Source organism: Neodiprion virginianus, chromosome 1, assembly GCF_021901495.1.
Source record: "Neodiprion virginianus isolate iyNeoVirg1 chromosome 1, iyNeoVirg1.1, whole genome shotgun sequence".
Classification (NCBI taxonomy): domain Eukaryota; kingdom Metazoa; phylum Arthropoda; class Insecta; order Hymenoptera; family Diprionidae; genus Neodiprion; species Neodiprion virginianus.
The window spans coordinates 11485950-11505642 of NC_060877.1; the positions used below are offsets into that span (position 1 = coordinate 11485950).

Genomic DNA, 19693 nt, shown 5'->3' on the forward strand with positions numbered 1-19693 from the left:
TTTGTTACTTTTTTTCAGAATGACCGATATTCTGTCATCTGAGTGGCAATGGCTGTTGGTAAGCACAATCTCATTTCTTAATATTTTAATGATCCCGTTAAAAATGGTAGAATCAGCATTAATTTTATTATTCTTATTTTTGTTCCGAAAAGTTACTTAACACTGTCGTATCGAAAAATTCAAATTATAAACGAAACAACTTATGAATTGTTTAAAAAAAAATTACATTTACCAGTTTTCCTTGATTTACGTACACCATGTATCTATAAGTAACCTAGTGAAGTTAATCTCCCGCCAAATTAAAATCAAGTAATTATTCTACAATATCAATTTCAATATATTCAACAAGAGAAAGTGGTGAAAATTGAATATGGAAGATATCCACCGCTTTTGTCGTAGGATGCACGGTTCACGAGATATTCGATAAAACTTGTTTTCCAAGATAGAAAGACTTGGTCTACACTTTAAGGTTAAGCTTTTCTAAGCCCTCGCTACAGAATATGTGAAAATTAGCCTTCTCGGTTCATTTGCATTTGTATGTCTTTTTTCGGACAGAATGACTGGACTACGACAATAGCGGACTCCTAATTCTCCGATCGCTCGTCTCTCTCTTTCCTCGTTTCACTCTCTTCTTCTTCTCACAATATATAACACAACACACAACATTTCAACATTATTGGTGATCGTTCAGTTAATAGAACAATGATATGAAGAAAATCGTCACGTTCGGAATCGAGGTCACATTGTCATCGTTCCTACGTATATCAGACGAATGTTATGAACTTTACATTCACAAACCGACATATAATCACTGACATACTTATATTTCTCATCGCCTGGTTTCCTGGCCGGGCAGTCATTGTGGCAGAATTGTCGCAGCAATCAGATGACGTCATATCCAAATCGGATGTCACTTGGAAGATCTGAATAATAGCACGTTCCACAAGTTGACCCATATCAGGATCAACTTTTCCCATTCAAGCCCTTCAAATTTTTGTATAAGTCTTTTCCATATATATTTTTTCGTTCTTGCGATATTCGTTTGGGGCGATTAGAACCAACCATCCTGATACTTTATGCATAAACAATTTGAGTGATTATTGCTAATCGGTTACAGTTTAACTTCGTCAGAGTATGAGATGCTTGTTGGATCGTCTGTTGATCGAAATTTGCGTAAAGTTTCAAGCAGATTTTTTGATTTGGTATAAGATTATTAGATAGTTGACGATTATATCGTTGACACTTGTCGGTTAGTTGGATAGTTGTTGATTGTTTGAAAGATCGGTGTGTACTGGCTGTCGTTAGTTGATAAAAGAAAGAATTTCAAGGTTTTTTGGAAAAGTGGAAGGGCGAAGAGGTGTGACGGAGGTGATTTTAGTTGACTGGGTTGGTTAGCGATACTGTTTATTCGAAGTAGCGGAAAGGTCGAAGATGCTGTTCCTTTCGACAAGTAGGAAAAGGATCAGGTACATTTGTAAAGTTAAACAATACGCGACCCTCACATCTGTTCACCGAATGTTGTAAAGTGGGAAAACTCCGCGTTGGAAATCAAGTAAGAAATTTTTGTGTATTGATTCATTGTCGACAAAGTTATTTATTGTTTAATTGGAAAGTTTTGAGTGAAAACATCGTCTTGCCAGATGTGTACTGCTTTGCTTCAAGCTCTTGTAGAAAACACTGGAATATAGCTGAATTGTCAGATAAAAAATTTTAATGTATGTCGATTCACGTGACGCCATTATTTGATAGAATTCAGAAGTGTTTAGAAATTATATGCGGATATACCGGGACAATTTCTTGAAACTTGAAAATCAACCGCGCATGCGCGAGTTTTATCGGCTGTTCATGCAGGCTGGCCATCCCGAGTTTCAGCTGTGAAACTGTTTCTGGCGGCGATGTAGTTGATACGAATTTTCGAGGTTAGAATCTCAAGTAATCGAGCTAGTGACTCGGAAAAGTTTGAAAAGCATTTGTTGTTGGGTCGGAGAGTTGATTCTTCAAAGAACGGTCGGAATTTAATGCTTATGCTCTTTGAAAATTCAGATTTACAAATTGTGTGTTAGTTGGCCCGCCTGCATCGCAGACAAAATTTCGCCGACCAATGAAATCGAATTATTTGGCGCATGCGCAGTTGATTTTCAAGTTTCAAGACATATTCCCGGTATGTTACTGTCAAAATTATGTGCTGATACGCAACAATAGTATGCTTTGAAAAATGCAATTATAATTCAACTGAAATTACAACAATCTATTTTTTTACCCAGCAGGCCCAGACTCCAAAATTTATTATTCTTTGGACTTGGTATTAGTATCGACTTGGGACTATAGACTAAATTTTTTTGAGGGGTTCATGTACAACGTATCAAAAGTTATTAAAAAAAGTTTACAGAAAGGCAAATGCATAAGGCTTCCGCCTGGTATATTACGTACATCAAAGGGAGGGCCTGAAACTGACATTTCATTGCCTGCCACACTCGCAGTTGGCACTTTCAACAGAAATGAGAAAATACGACATTGTTTTTTCAACCTACTGTAGCAAATGGGCGTATTTAGATTCGCTAGTAAATTTTAGAATAATAAAGGCTAATTTGGTAAGATTATTTCGTCATTGAAAAAGATATCGTGCCTTGCGCAAAAAAGAGATAACGTTTTAGGCTAAGACCAACTTGTTATTAACTGTAATGTAACATAGCCAAACATTGAGTATTCGTTGGAACGATATATTTGTAAGCTACGATGTTTGCTTTGAAACTACAATAATACAATGAAATATCGGAGTTATAAATCAAAGCTCAGATACTAATCTCGCAATTTAAATCGCTTTAAAATTATGAAAAATCCAACAGATTCGTTCGATTTTACTCTAAGATGGCTCATTTTATTCAGAAGCTGTAATACCTGCTATAATTTCACTTTAACACTTTTTTTTTAGATTTGTAGGTACGGTTAAGTATTTTATCTCACGTCCTTGCGCCAATATTGATTATAATCAATTGGCTTGTACTAAGAAAAAATCGAACCTATTTCAGTGAATATGTAGAAAATAGATTTCTGAATAAAATGGAAGTATTGTACTAAATCTGGAATCATTTTATGTAACAATGTTTCTGTAGCTGGCACATTATTTCACATTTATTTGCGTAGGTTCGTGTCAATTGTTTCAGAGAATTAGCCATTTTTCCAACGAAGAAAATAGCGATACTAGGGTGTTTTAGAAAAAAATACTTTGTGATTTTCCACAATGGCACTCTCTAAACAGTTTCTTCAGGTTAAAAGAAAGGTTCTGTCAAAACATGGGCGTCCTACGTTGTGTGAAAGATTGCGCCCAGGTGATTTTTTACTTTGATAAATTATTTAAAAATTTATGAAGTATCGTGATTAATTTTTTTTTTATTGCTTACTTCAATCATAATATCAACTTACGTCACAAAGAAGACCCAAACTTGTAATGTCAAGTCTCTAGCTGATGTTTGAGAAGTGGATCGAACGACGTTTTCATTTAATAATAAAAATTAATATTCACTCTCATAAACTAGTTATAATTTAATATGAACTTTTAATTTAGGGAAATAATATTCCCGGATGATATATTGTTGTGTTACGAATTGTGATCTTTGGGTTGAATATAAATGTCAGGAAAGAAATAATAATTGAAGTGCTACGTGTTCTTCAGAAATTCAAAAAAATGTGAAAAAAAGGAAAAATCAAATGAGCGCGACGTTCCACATAACGTAGAACGCTCATATTTTGACAGAATTTTTCTTTTACCCCAAACAAACTTTTTAGGGGGTGCCACGGCGGAGAATCGTAAATTATTTTCATCTCAAACACCCTAAGCGATACATTTCGACCAATTAAAGAACAACGGATTCGACTTTTTTCGAGTTTGATCTGATTCCTCAAACGTTAATCTTTTCGGTCATATGCTGTTCACCGTGAGAGATGAGATTTTGTAAGAATCATTCATTCTTATACAAATCATGAAAAATTAAATTAATTAAGACCTGTCTACGAACGACAAAGTAAAGACGGTACCTTGTTGTGAAAAACTGTCGGGTGCGGACGGGATTTTTGTTGCATATAAGATACCTATCTGGTTTTAAAGCTTATCGGAAGTATACATCGTACCGTTAGACTGAGAAATTTATACCAGCATATTTATCTGGTAGAATTGAAAAAACTATTACACGTTCTAACAATGTGCTTTGACTCACCTATTCTTTTAAGAAACTCAAGAATGACATTTATCTATGATAAGATGTGAACAACAATTTACAATTTTGGACAAGTGAAATTGTGTAGCTCGAAAAATGAGCCTACAAATTGGTGAAAAATGTAGAAGATGACTTGCATAAAATTCTTTTCGTAAAACAGCAGGATTTTCTTCGGTTAACTTTCCACAACAGCTGATTGTCATGATTATTCGAAGTGCGTCACTTGGCATATTCTGTTTTGATAAAAATAATCTAATTCATCCCCAGCATTAGTGTTTTTAATAAACTGTAGGTCCGTTACAAGTTTCTATCGAAGCGTTGTTAAATACTATAGGAATAAAAAACCCATTGCTCGGAAATCACGTCACTGTGTGAGATACTGTGAAAGTGTCTTTTAAATTCACAACTGATTCTAGCGGTGACAAATGCCCGTCTGGACTAAAGTATTTATGCAAGACATGATGGTTTTTACTTTCCGTTGTTTGACAATATACCGTTAGGGATCTTCACCGTTTATAAAATATGTATAAAGCATCTCTGTATACAAGATTTTCATTTCTACCGCGACCGCCAACCCCAGCTAACCTGCCCTTCACCTCTTTCCTCCAATAACAAAAGAGGCCCAAAGAAGGGGTCAGAAAGGGTAAAGAGATACAGATGGCGGCAGTGTACTTCCGGTCCTGAACGTAGGACGGACTCTTGATTCCCAGTCCTCAACTCCCATGGGGGTGGGAGGAGTCTATTATCACGTCCGGTGCCCCGCCACCCGGTAGCATAGCCCGAGCCCAACCCAACTTGACAGAGCCTAAGCCAACGAAGCCTAACTTGACTGACGCAAGTCGGCGGAGTGAGATATCGAGAGAGAGAGAGAGAGAGACAGGAACAGAGAGAGTGGGGGTGAGAGAGAAAGAGAGTCAGGTATAGAGACTTGCGACGGTTCAGGTTTTGTCTAGTCTCAATCAGACGCCTCTTGGCGACGGTTCTCACACGTAGATACACATACGTGAAGTACACGTGGTCAGATTACGGACTAAGTCGAAGTGGATTCAGATCAGCGTGTTTTTCTCTACTAACATACCAACGAAAGTGCGATTAGACCCCCCCGGTATTCTTGGAATATCAACTAAGACGCGATCGTTCTCTTATCGCGACCATGTTTTGACAGCTGATACGACAGTTGTCGAATTCTTCCGTGCGCGATACGTAGCGTACACGTGTGTGGATAATACGCTGCATCGTCAGACCACACTGTGTTCAACGAGTACGAAAAAGCCCAATCTGAAACGGACGATTTTCATTTTCATCCTTTTTTTTTCATAAACGGTATTCAGTTGCGGTCGATCAAGTGATCGGAGTGCTTCCGAAGTCGATCCTTCGATCTTACTGAGCAATGCGCAAGACTCGATAGTGGCGCCAACCGCGAGGTTCGCAGCTGCGCAGAAATCTGATCGCAAAGAACTCGATCACCCAGCCCGACGTATGTTCACAGATAACCCAACGTACTTTTCGGTGGCGGGACCCGGTTCTTCATCCGGCGGGGTCCCCACGACTTCCTCGTCGCAGCCGAGAAGCCTGGCATCGTTCTTCCGCCGAAAGGGGGACAAGATGAGATCGACGACGTCGGCGAGCGTCGCGCCTACCTCAACAACCTCGACCAACATCGCCAGCAACGCGATCCAAATAATCGACAGGGCGAGGAGCTCATCGACGCTACCAGATGATCAGATCCTGGCCCAGAACGGAGGCCAGTCGCTTCAGCCAGGCGGCACGACGCCCCAACGACGCAGCTTCAAGAACTTCTTCCGGTCCGTTAGCGCCAATGCTGACCCGGAGAAGACCCAGCAGTTCCTCAACGGCGACCCCAGGCCCTCTGACGTAGCCCCACCGTCACCCTACCTGCCCCATAGGTCCCACTCGCACTCTGAGAACGACAGACGCCGACCCGGGAGGAAGAAGATCCTGAAGTCAGCGAGCGAACTTCTGTCCAACGACATGGTTTACTGCGGACTCGCTGGCGAGGATGTCGTCATCGGCCAATCGACGGCCGATCCTGGCGAGGAGGTCTTCCTTGGAGCCGAGGACGCCAGGTACTACAACGTGTCGGCCACTCTTCCCGTTCCTGGATCAGCTGCTGCTGGTCGGAGGCGACACTCGATTGGCACTTTCTTGAACAAGACCAACGGATCGAATCAATCGGTGAAGAAGGTCATCGAACCCCTCAGACAACCCGACACCATGGCGCCTCCAGTTCCGACTGTTGATGATGAGACTACCGAACCACAACCACCCCAGGAAGCCAAAGTCTCACGCCGACGACGTCACAGGAGCGCTTGCGGCAAGGGTGAGTCGATTTTTTAATTATTTCAAAGTTTGAATGTCTTGCTTCAATTAGTTTTTCTACACCGCCGCCCAGTCTTGTAGCGTTATTCTACTTATGCTACCTGCACAACCTTTGAAATTACATAAGATGCTATAAAAGTTGGCGCCCAAAAAGGTAAGACATGGTGGGACGCTTTCTGTCTGAGCCATCACATTTGATACTTTTTCCTAAAGTGACCACAATAATGCACTCGAAGACAGTTCAATGCGTGGATTTGGAAATTCTATTATCGTGCTGATCATCATAGACAGTTGTTCGGTGAATTACTTACTTCTGCGTGGGAACACATATTTTAAACAAATTTCCTTACGGAGTGGCATCGACTTCTGTAATAAAATTCATATTTTGATCAGCTTGATCATAAACAAATCACACAAGCATGAAGAAAGCTCGGTTGCACTTTTCTATACGTTCTCACGTACCTTCTCACCCTGTAGTTTAAACTTTGGTGGATCTTTAAAACCAGAAGCCATAAAACTTGTAGGGTTATCTATAATTGAAACGTTCAAGAAATTTGCACATTGACATTTTCATCGATGTTTTCCAGATCAAATTCAAGGATAATACTCATTAATCTATGTCTATGGCAAATTTTCGAAAGTATAAAACCTTGAAGCTCAAGTTTTTTGTTACCAAGTGTTTAAAGTAACAATATGTTACGTTAGACATTTCTTCTATTGGATTACAATGATAGAATCGATTCATTTTTCTTTGCTTATATTTTATTTTCCAGTCTTTCTCTTAGCTTCGAAACTAGTTTGACCTCTCTTTTATCCATGATCAACATCAACATCTGTTCGCTGCCATAATTTTCGTACATAGGTATCTACTCTTACTGTTAATTATAAATCTCTTAACAAAGATAAGATCCCCTTCGAGGAATCATTGCGTAGTTTTGATGAACGATCATAGCAATGCAACTAAAATATAAAACAAGCAGCAATAAAGTGACAGGCCGCTGATCAGATCCGTTTTCACGGTTTCCAGCCAATGACCAATATTTTAGCACACTGTGCCCGTATGCTCTGAAATCGACCGGTGAAGAGTTTGTTGATTGACAATGAGACTGGTCTGAGAGATAGCCGCACACTGCACTCTATGTGTAGTATGCCTTGCGGAGATCGCGCGTTGAATGGACCACCATCACAATATTATAGAGTCTAATGAAGTTTCAATAAAGTAATTAAACGCGAGCGTCGGGTCCTCTTGATGCATGATTTTATTTCATTTCTTTTGAATCGCCAACAATTACTGTCGCATGTCGGTAGAAAGGCAGAAGTGATGTACAGGGTGGTCGGTTTCCATGGAAAAAGGATGTAATTATATGTATAGAAAAAGTCTTCTACAAAGGCTTGTAGGGTTGTGAGGGACAAAGATGATGCCATTTTGAGAATTTGTCATGCGAGTAACGTCTAATTCTAGATAGAGAACGAACAGCTGGGTGGCACTTGCAAAATCTCAAAAATGGCACAATTCAGAAGTTGATCCATATCAGCATCGTTTTTTTCCCTTAAAAATCTACGGATATTGTACCAGACTTTTTCTTCTATCTCTTTTTGTTTTTGATAAAGAACATTCGATCATAGAATATCGAATTACTACTCGAGTTAACGTCTGACTTATCCGAAATTCGAATTGGTTTTTGACTTCAAAATATTTTGAACCACAGCGCAGTGGTAAATCGTTGAAATAAAAAATTAATGATCGAAACGCTGCATATCGAAAATATGAAGTAGCCAGTCGAATAAATTCAGTTAACGAATCGATAATTGGTTAGGTATATAAAATCTAGATTAATTAGATTCCGTAAAAAGTGATCACGTTATAAAATATGATTGCATGTAGATATTTTCGATTGTCTTTTACACCGGAAGAGAATTCTTAGTAACAAGTTACCTGATTTTCCTATTCATAACTTGTTTCACCCAATTGTAAGCAATACTTTTTTGGATGAAATAGAATTCACTTGAATACAACAAATTGATCCGAGTTGATAAACTTATAATTTCACTAGATACAATATCCTTTTTGGCTGACGAAACCCTGTGACTATCTAATTAATTCGTGTTTTCTGTACCTCCCTTATTATTGTTTCAAACTTATTATAAATATAAATTATTTTTCTGAATGTTGAATTGAAGCAAGTGTACGTTTATACATACAGACATTATCTGACGACGGTATGATCCGTCGTCTGCTACAGTTTAATGCGCATGCGCTGCTGTCAGAGAGCAATTGTTGGAAAGGGTGACCAACCGTCACGAACGTACCTTAAAAATTTTGACAGTTGTCACTGGCAGTTGTGTTCGACACCGATAGTCTTAAAAATTTTGACAGTTGTCACTGGCAGTTGTGTTCGACACCGATAGTTATGAAAATTTTTCAAGTTATGTACATCATGGCGACCTATCACCTGATTTTATGACCGTTGGTCACGCCGACGAACAACTTCACTAGAATTTAAGCGCATGCGCATTGAATTATAGCAGACGACGGACCATTCCGTCGTTAGATAATCACTGCCTATAGGTATGTTTTCTTCTCTTCGATGTAATGTACCGAGTTCGGTTGTTATACGATGCTCCAAGAATAGTTAATAATTTCAAAGCGTCTCGGATCAGTTGCTCGAAGAATCGAAAAGCTCGAACCCAGCAATCCAACGGTTTTCAAACGTAGGTACCCAAGGCAATAAACAGTTGCATTATACATTCATGAAAAAAGTTTATCGTATCAAATTACAACGCTGCAGTAGCGTACACCGCGTTTATACGTATATAGCTGAAGCGGGACCGATGATAGAAAAGCCTCAAGGGTTCGTTCCTGGAATACTAATTAGACTTCCGTGGTAACGGGGCGGTATCTTTCGCATCTACAATATAGCCGAAGATGCATCTTCTACGGTGCATGCGCGTACGGTACCGACAGGTCTTGGGGGGGCAAGGAAAGCGAGAGAGAGAGAGAGAGAGAGAAGAGAGAGAGAGAGATGGACTGCTGGTGGTGGCAGGGCGCGGGAGGACTGACGACTTCCGGCGACACCGGAAATCCCCTCCCAACAGCTGCTCGCAGCTCGTTTTCTCGTCTTTCATGTACGAATACCTTAAACTTGTTTATAACGTGCAATACTCATCCCAACTCCAACGAGTAGGTACTGACTGAGTTATACCATTTTTGGTGCAACAGCACTCGGATCCAGCCGCGGAATCAGGGAACCAGGCCGAGAGTTTCAGAATCGCTGGAAAAAGTTGAGGAAAATTATTGAACCTGAATTAAAAAATCTGGAAAATTTAGAGGCATAGATTGAAGGTACTATGAAATAACAAAGTCATATTCTTACTGACAATCTGATACCCGCTTTGGATGTTTAAGGAAATAACGTAACATGAGGTTTTTTCAATGCAAGTTGCAAAAAATGTTTGAAACATTTTTTCAAGTTTTTGCAGGACCGGTCTCAAGCTTTTCGTTCTCAAACAATCATCGCAGGCTGCAACACTTTTGACCAATGTTGATAATTGTATAATGTAAATTTTGGAGAATATTTTTGATATATTCTGAAACTGTATTGTGGTGACTATTGATAATTCTTTGAATATATTTAAGGTTTATTTGCTTGAGAATGATGAGATACTGTTCTGAATTGAGTAACGTTGTGGGATTATGCAGTTGATTAAAAGCAGGCAAATCTTGTAATCAACCGTCGTGTATTTACCACTGTTGACATCTGGAGGCCCACAAAGGTGGTCACTAAAATGCCAACCAGAAATATTCTACACGTTTCCTACCACGTGTTGCCTTAGAGAAGTACCTAATTTGGTCAACGCAACAGCCAGACCCTCGGATTCTTGACTCGTAAGGTGATTGTAAATCATATGTCAAATTCGTTTTTCCTCATGCAAAAAATGCCGAAAGGACGCGCATGAGATCAATGAGATTATAGAGGTTGACATTAAAGATGAAAATTCATGTAGGAAGAGGGGGACAAAGAAATCTTAACTTCAAAATCAGTGTATAATTGATTGGGAAAATGAATGTCACTAGAATATGTAACGAAGAACATACAATAACATAAAATATTTAGGATTCGAAAGGGAAAAGAAGATGAGAGTGTCTGATTTTTTGTAAGTTGATTCCCAAGGTCAGGTGCAGGTTAACTTGATGTTTTTAAATGGAATAATATATTCCTTTCACCGGCATTTGAGAGGTTATCAAATTCTACATCAAAAAGTACTAAGGTTGGAAAAAGGGCAATTGCTTTGTTTGTATCGTATTTCATTTATTTGTTACCAAAAAGTAGCGTAAATTTATTTTCTACTTTCTAATTTTAGTTCAAATGCTTCGTGTGTATTTATTCATAAATATCTGAGAAGTATCAACGGTAAGAACAATCAGAAACAGAGTTGTAAAAATAATAAATTAAAAATAATACATTTTTCATTATGAAAGTAAATAATAACATTACTCAAATTTTTTTACTATTCCTTTCATTCGTTTTAGATAGATCAGAAAGTGTAGATGAAAATAGTATATTGCTTTACGAGTGCAGAAAATTAGCGATTTCTAATGAGCGTGAAGTTGACAACGTGAGCTACTGAAGCAAGTGCTGCGTTCAATAATTTATCAAGACTTCTATTAAATTAAATTTCGAAATACGCGTTTTCTCCAACACCTACTTAGAAAATTTGATTTTCTAAGTCTGTGGAGCATGCGAAAAGTGCTACATTTCCGAACAGTGCTGTCAGACACCGTTGGCGCATGCGCACAACGGAAATGCTCGATTGTATACATTGGAGCTATCTTTGGAGCATGCGCACTTTGGAACAACTTAATTTTGCCCACTCTGTCATGAAGCTTAAGTTAACAAACTTGAATTTTACGTGCTTTCAGTGGCACTTTTGTCACTTCTAAAAACAAACTTTCCTTCGCAGGTATTAGAAAAAGTAGCGTATATCGCACGTGCGGATTGGCGATATCCTGATCAGCGATCGCCTTGACGGCTCATGCTACAAACTTCACATTCATCGGAAATCATGCAATTCTAGTATTTATAACAATGTAAAAAGTGTGCTATCATTTGCACAGCAAAACGTTCAGCCTCTGTCGATTTTCTCGAAACTTATTGTTCGTTAAAGTGCAACAACCAATGTCAAAGTGCGTGCATTTTTTCCGCAGCAGTACGCATATACAAAGTACCGTGTAATAAATGCGTACGCATCTGATGTTCACTGACAGGAAAAGCGCCAGTTCCGCTATACCAACTTCCGGCACGCATCTCGAAATCTACGCGTGCCCGACAATCATACAAACTTCTTAAAGCCGACGTGGTTTCGGAACATTTTAATAGCCGTACGTGCAGCGTACTTCATGGAACACTACGTGAGATGCCCTATTACTGTTTAATCGAACCCTAAAAGTGTTTCACTGTCGATGCAGCATACTCGAAGGGAAACTTTCTCCATTGCGTGCGTCCGCTTAATAAACGATATCCACATATTTGACGCCGTATCCATTTCCGGCTCACTCAATTTTCGCGGAATCGAAGCATGTTATGATTTCGGTGCATATGGGTACGTTATTGGTACATGGATATCGAGAAAAGGCGTATGGAGGCAGTCGAAAATAACTCTTCCGGTCTCCCCGTAAATCCTAACGCCGGACACAATAGATTGAACACAATCAAGCTTCGTTACGCACTTGCTTCAATTTCTGCTCCCCCTTTTCTTCTCTACCCTTCCTCATGGATTCCTCAATGTTTCTGTCCTGATTCTCTTGAAGTATACTTATACATTTGTTTTGTACGGCAATTCTTGTAGTTACGGTCCCGTTGCATGTGCGTGATCTGTATGATTTCTGACTTCCCTTCTCGGTAGAATTCGCTTTGCTGAGAAATGGCCTAATGGATGAAACTAGAAACTACACATCAGAAGCTCTAGATTTTTGGGGGAAAAAATACTCATAGAAATTTCAGCAGACCCGTGATCTATAAGTCTGACTCTCCCAGTAAGTTCAATAGCTCTCACTTCGAATATTAGATCTTTGATGCCTTACACAATCAGGATCAACGGTGATTTTTGACAAAAGGAATCCGAGGTAGAGATCGCACTGTTTACGTATGTTGTATAAGGACGAGAAGTTGCATGATCTATGAATCCCACATACCCGCGACGCAATACTTACGAGTACCTAAGGCAATGTATAATACAGATAGACCTAGGCCTGCTTTAATTTATGTAAATAAATACGGGTACGTGTATACCTATACGTACGCACATGTGTGTACGGACATGTGTGTAGCTGCAGGCCACAGCGACAGACTTCGCTTCCGGCCGGTAAACGTACAGCAGCCGGATGTATCGCTTGTCTACTGTTTTTCTACGCCGCGTAAAACTCTTTTTGCTGTCCCTGCAGAAGCCTGCGGATCCCACATACCCCTTTTCGAGATGAATATGAGGCACTAGACTACGTGGTACCACTAAACGTGCGCCTGACAGGGTAAACCGACGTGTGGGCGAAGCACGTTTTGCGTACTGATTCTCATGAATAAAATGAAGAATTCAATGGCAGTAACAATTTTCGGGGAAACTTCGTCTTCAGAGGACCGATCCTCGAACTCAATAAACCACCCCACATAGGCATTCGTCCCTTTATAGTATAGCAGAAGAGTTCTTGAGAGAGTCTCACGCCCATCCTCTTTTTAAAAATATATATATATATATATAAATTTTGGGGTAATTATGAGGTAATTTTGACTTATTTTCTTCTACAATCTGCATGAGTTATTGAATTTCCCCAAAGAAAATCAAGCCAACTAATCGAGACAGTTGCTCTGCGTTGTTGGTGAGTAAAAAATTGCAGTTCGATTACAAACGGGGAATCTGGTTGTCGCTGCTCCAATATGTATTAGAGTAAATAAAGTTGTGATATAGATTGTGCACCACACTTACTAGATAAACAACATTTCAATCATTATCATTCCAATTTGAAATTTTAAAGAATTCGCAGTGGTCTCCGTTTATATCCTCCCAATATAGCTTGAGTAAAAGGATGACAAAGTTATTTCGGAAGTAAAGGGGTAGAGGCAGCGGTGCAATGCAGCGGAATAAAGCGCCGCTGTGCTGAAAGCGAAGGAAGGTGTTAGCTACTTCCGCAGTCCTCATAAACAATTAACTCAAACAAACTGTTCAGTCTCAGCACGGCAAACGTAATCAAATGCTGCACGTGCTCCATGTGTTTCATTTTTAATTGCGCTAGGAAATTCTTGCAACGCACGCGGCATACAAAGGAGTAGACGGATTGCAAGTCATTACAAATCTGGCGGCATCGATAAGATAAACTAACAAATCAATGGTACTACATCTTTTTCTTCTTTTTATCGCTATTGCAGGCAGAAAAACAGTTTCAGGGTTACGGAACAAATCTGATGTTATACAGTCGATCGTAACTACTGTTGTTTATCTTATATAATATTTAACTACGTCAAGTCGAAACTTCAGCAGAAATAATTCAAGTTTATTCTTTATACGACATTCTAAAATAATCGACTATTCCGGATTATTCATTTTAATATGGTTTGGATCAATTGATTCTTAATTACTCGTATTAGGAGTGATTGTGAGAAAGCTTCATAGACAGTCGGGTGAGAAAATCTGGATTTTCGATTTGAGCATTTATGGTAATCTTAGGTTCAACACAAAACCGGCATTAGCTATAAGCGGGTCAAAGCACCCCTTATTGCAGAAATTGGTAGTATCCAGCTATCCCTTTGAATACTAGGTTAACTGCGTTCAAAATAAGCACACAACTTTTTGCTACCATTTAGGTAGAATATGCTTGGCTAACGACAGGATGTTCCGTCGTCTGGTATACTTAAATACGTATGCGTTACAGTCCGAGAGCTATCGTTTGCCAGGGTGACCAACCGTGACGAACGTAACCTCAAAAATTTTAACAGTCCTCGCACGGAACACTCCGTCTATTAGCAGTTCATCCACAGTTCCATGAAAGATCCATATCCATGATGGATCTCTAATCGATATCTACAGAAATCCACAATATATACGGTCAGATTAAAGCCAGTGATAGATATCCATTGGTTGTCTCTAAATATTTGTGCACGTAAGTGGAGGTAGCATAAACAACCACCAGGCGGCCAATGGTCGCTCTCCTCTCTCTAGCCATAAAAGCGAAATCCATATTATACAAATCCCTAGAAATTCAGTTCTTGTAGTCTATATCGCCTAAGCCTTTGACTTTTTGTCTGGGATAGAACAAAATGTGCACATAACAGTGTCTAATATTTTTCATGATCTGTCCGTTAGAGGTAAATGTTCCGTGTGCGTTGTCGCTGGCGGTTGCATTCAATATCGACAACTGTTAAAATTTTTGAGGTTAAGTACACTTGGGGATAATGAATCTGAGACAGCTAGTTTTTCACACTAGACAGTTATGTTGGCAACACAGAGAAACCTACACCGCCATAGCGGACCGAACGCGAAACAAACTCAATCTCAATAAACATAACATAACCCACGACCGTCGAATCTAACCTTAGAATACGTGTCAATCCAACGAATCATTATCCCTGCGGCATCTTCCGATGCGTTAGATCGCGATTGCTTGGCCCAATTGGGGTTATGGAAGTCAATATGAGATTCCTCGTCGAGGAGTCCAAAATCCTGCAGCTATAGACCGAATTTAAAATCGCTATTGAAAATTCGGGCATAGATACAACCGAACAGCGTTGAAGCTTCTTTCAATTCAATGAACAACTTACGCACATCTAACCCTCCCATCGTCCGCTTGTGAGAGACTATTTTTGTTTTCACAGACCTCTACCGTACTATTTTTATGCAAGAGTCGTTTATTTTCGTACACTGTCTGCATTTTGTTAGTTGCTCACAGTGATTATCTGTCGATAGAAGAAGCTGGGATACATGTACATGTTTTACAACATCATTCTAAAATCAATTTTGGGCTTTACACATATTAAACCGTTAGTTTAGTTGTGGTTACATTTCACGAATAACTTGAAATCACAAATGTTGTGGGTCTGTCTAGTTCGCGCATTGATGACCTCTATCATTGTGTAGTTTTACGAACGTTTTCAAAAATGAATTAGAATCCTCTTTCAAAAAACTACTGTAACTTCTGTTACTTGAGATATATGACAGCGTATATGACAAAAAACTGTAAGTGTTCAGAACTCAAATACAAATGTAAATAATAGGGCATCCGGCATAATATACCATAGGTATAACAAAGGCTAGTGGATTCTGGGGTTCAATTTATTGGTGGTATTGGAAAGTTTCCAGCCGTTCGGGACAATGGCCGAGAAGAACGGATAGCCTCGTGGAAATAAAACCCGTAATTTTAGGTACCCGTAGTTTTCAAGAGTCTTGCTCGGTCTGCGACTCATATGCAAGCCACACGAACAGGGACGTTGACGATTTGCTGCCCACGCTGATTTCCAAAAAGAAGAAAGTGTCCTTTCCATCAATAGTTCATTCAAACAGTAAGAAAAACATAAATTGTTGAAGCATGGGAAAGAACTAAAATAAACATTGTCAAGCATAAAAGATGTTTAACACTCTTGAAATATAGTGAATAATAATAATATTCCGATCTAAAAACACGAACTGGACGAAAAAAAGACTAGTGAACTAGTCAATTCTAATTTTAATACAACGCTGTACAAATAAAACTGCACAGAAGGAAAACACGAGAACTTAACGAAAAATAGTGACTATGCTTTGAATGATAAAATATTCCCAATTTTCAGAGATCGGGGTTAGCAGTAATTTGTAATAAGAAAGAAACTCCGTCATACGTGGATTACATAATAGAATGCAAAATTATGCAAATTCCTACAGTACAGTTCAGAATTTGAGTACACGTAGACAAGTTATTTCCTTATTGAAAGAGTCTTAACTCCTTTAAGCCGTTTGCATAATCACTCCACATTGTTTTCATCTCTGTAACAAGTGATTATGAACGTGACTCGCACCGCTTAAACTGGCCAGAAACTTCCGAGACCTTTGCGCTTCACGCTTCGTATACGTGTGGAATAAAATAATACTCTTTGGAATTTTACCTCCTGACGAAGAAGGAAAATAAAGAACAAAATGAAAAAAAAAACGTAACGCTATTTTCCTGTTTTCATTCGATGCAATATTTTTTTGACAATATTAAATAGTACGTAGATCTATGCAGTTTGATTAGGTTAATTGTATTTCGTGCCAATTTTAGTTCGGTTATTGTGATGTTACAAAAACGTGATAATGTCAACTTAAAAAAGTAATATTCGTAATGTTTTTGTAACATTTCGATTAAACGATGGTGTGATATTCCTTTATAAAATTTCTATAATATTTCTCGGGTGGGAAAAAAAACAATGCTTATAAATATTCGACAGCGAGAATTTGATTTCGAAATTTTCATCACGACTTTCGACAAGGATTGATTTTTTTGATGTTAAGGCTTAAACTTCGAATCCTATGGCCTCTCTGATTTGAAATCTTGTATGCTATCTACTCGGCTAATTTTAAGAAGCGCTTGTTTACTGCGACATAAAATGAGGCTACTAACAGTAAGCGATACAGGATCGAATTCAAGACGTAGTAGAATTCCTATGAATTTTCATGATTTGAAAATAAATACTGAATATGTTTAGGAATAGTTGTATCTTATAGGTATGTAAGGAAAAATTGTAACTAGGCCGGAGGAAAACAATCAGACGCTAATGCTTGTCGCACATGTCATTATTGCACTGGTTGGGTTACATTTGAGTAATAATTTTACAACAACTGTGATTGGTCATCGTCCACTTTGAAACATTGGAATATCACAAAAATTTCGTGCAGAGAATGTTTCTATTACATCTATAAAGTTAAAATTAGAATATTTGATAATATACCAAACAATTGGAACATTCAGAATGTCTTGTAGAAAAATTATACGTATAATATGGTAGAATCATTATAAATTATAACAAAGATGTTTTAATTCCCTTGCTTTGAAAGTATTGAAATTAAAACATTTTTGTAACGTTGAAAATTTATATAACAGCTGAAATGTTTCTAATTCCTCATAAAAATATGCCAGATAAAACGTTACAGAATGAATTTCATGAAAACGGTGACGACTAGCTATTTAATTGTTTCATTTTTTCAGCGCATGCCCTTCGCATCTATTTACAAAAAGACATTATCTCGCAAGTCGATTGTTAGGTATTTTATACGCCTTGCCTGTATACGCAGCGCTATAGGAGGACACCATGCGGTGTTTGAATATGCGTGAAATATTCAGGTCACTCCTCAGGGTCCAACACTTTCGAAGATTTATTGCTTAGAGTGAGTATACAAATACGGCTTACGTATTGAGGTCAGTTTCCAGGATAAGGCCCTTCAGAGGAATCTTGAGCTAGGCCCTGCTTATACCTACAGCAACAATTCAGAAATGTCATCGACTACTTGAAACCCCATGCATGTATGACATCGAGTCAATCGTTGACTTGGGGCTTTGCAATAATGCTCTAGCGATCTAAAATATGCCACTAATCAAGAAGTACGACGAACTTGATAAATGATCTATGAATTTTTTAATCGGTGCCATATTAAAAACGCATAATAAACAGGTTGGACATGTTTCGAGCTTCTTCGAAGAGACGATAATTTAACATGTAATGGCAACCTAAACAAAGTCGTGGATTAACGTTGAAATCACATTTTGTAAATGTTACGCAAAATGGTTCACAGATCCGTTTTCAAACGTTTTGCGAACAAGTCAGACATCTCATTACCAAATGACATTACAGAAGCATTGACAGTGCATAGTGACAAACCAGTTTAGAGACATGTTGTCAATCACACACTAAACGGTATTAAACCCTTGGTTACTAAATATTCGAGATGATTAAAAGTGTGCTATCGAATGAAAAAATGTTTACAAAATCAACGTCCTAGTTAAAGGTGTTTTAATTATTCGCAGTAAAACAGATTCTTTTTTTTAAATCATTTACCACTTTCACGCATATATTAATCGTGTTCTTATCAATCTCCAGTGATATTATTAATCATATAAGAAATTTTGGCATGGTGGAAAGTTAGCAACAATACACCCTATGCATAATCAATTCAAGCAAATTGACGTTGAACAAAAGAAGAATAAATTACCGTCGATAAGAACGGCATGTTTTATAAGCGAAACAGAATAAACACGTACACCGGATGAATGGATCGTACAAGGTTCGATACTCATTGGCTACAACTCGACAGTTGATACAAACTGATTGATTGCTATCAATTAGAGGGGGTCAAGAGACTCGTATATCGTTAATACGGATAAATAGATGAACCTAGGACATAATTCGTTGTTGTAAAGGAGAAATCTACAACATCTTGTATATATATTATTAATTTAACCAGTTGACAAGATCCGTAGCGACATCTAATCTAATCCTCATCTATCATATAGTAAATCATTTCTGCAGCAAGAATGAAACCCAGAGCTTAAAACTCATTTACCAAAAGTAGTCTGTGAAACTTGTCATTCAGCGTCAAAGAGAGGCAATCGAAGCTACATTTTAGGTCTTTACTAACGTTTGTGAGAAAATATTCCTACATGAGTGACGGAATCCGCGTCAGCTGATATTTTCAGAAATGAGAGTATATACCGCAAATGAAACTACGGTTGCCTATCTACTGGCGTAGAGTGACTAGTTTCATGGAAAAGTTCCCGTATAGCGATGCCTGTCAGTTCTTAGCACTTTTGGAAACGAAAAGCAAGTATCGCAAACGTAGGAGTATGGTTCGAATGTGATTTTTTTCTTTGACAAATTTAACACACTTAATAGAACAACAACAACAACGTTAGAAAAAATAAAGAGAATACGTTTCAAGTATCACCGGCAACGCGTAATGACGCTCGGGTTGCCTACGGTAAGGCGAAACGATGACACAATGAGTTCAAGCCTAGCGATCTGTAATTCCATAACTCGATCTCGCCTCCAGAAGCTAGACCATACGGCAAAAATTCTTCATTGACCCTAAAAACGCGCACAAAGCCTCTTTGATTTTAAGAGTGGACGAAACGCTACCCTGATGCAGTC

General features: G+C 38.5%; 1 protein-coding gene across 2 annotated transcripts in view; it reads left to right on the forward strand.

The window, feature by feature from the left end:
• The window catches only part of LOC124301101 (phosphoinositide 3-kinase adapter protein 1), a 70839-nt gene that overhangs the window by 10696 nt on the left and 40450 nt on the right, over positions 1-19693 (forward strand). For both annotated transcript variants that reach the window (XM_046755806.1, XM_046755798.1), the window contains exons 2-3: positions 19-58; positions 5704-6555. In XM_046755806.1, coding sequence (XP_046611762.1) covers positions 49-58; positions 5704-6555 — 862 coding nt within the window. In that variant the 5' untranslated portion in view covers positions 19-48. The remainder of the gene's footprint in view (positions 1-18; positions 59-5703; positions 6556-19693) is intronic.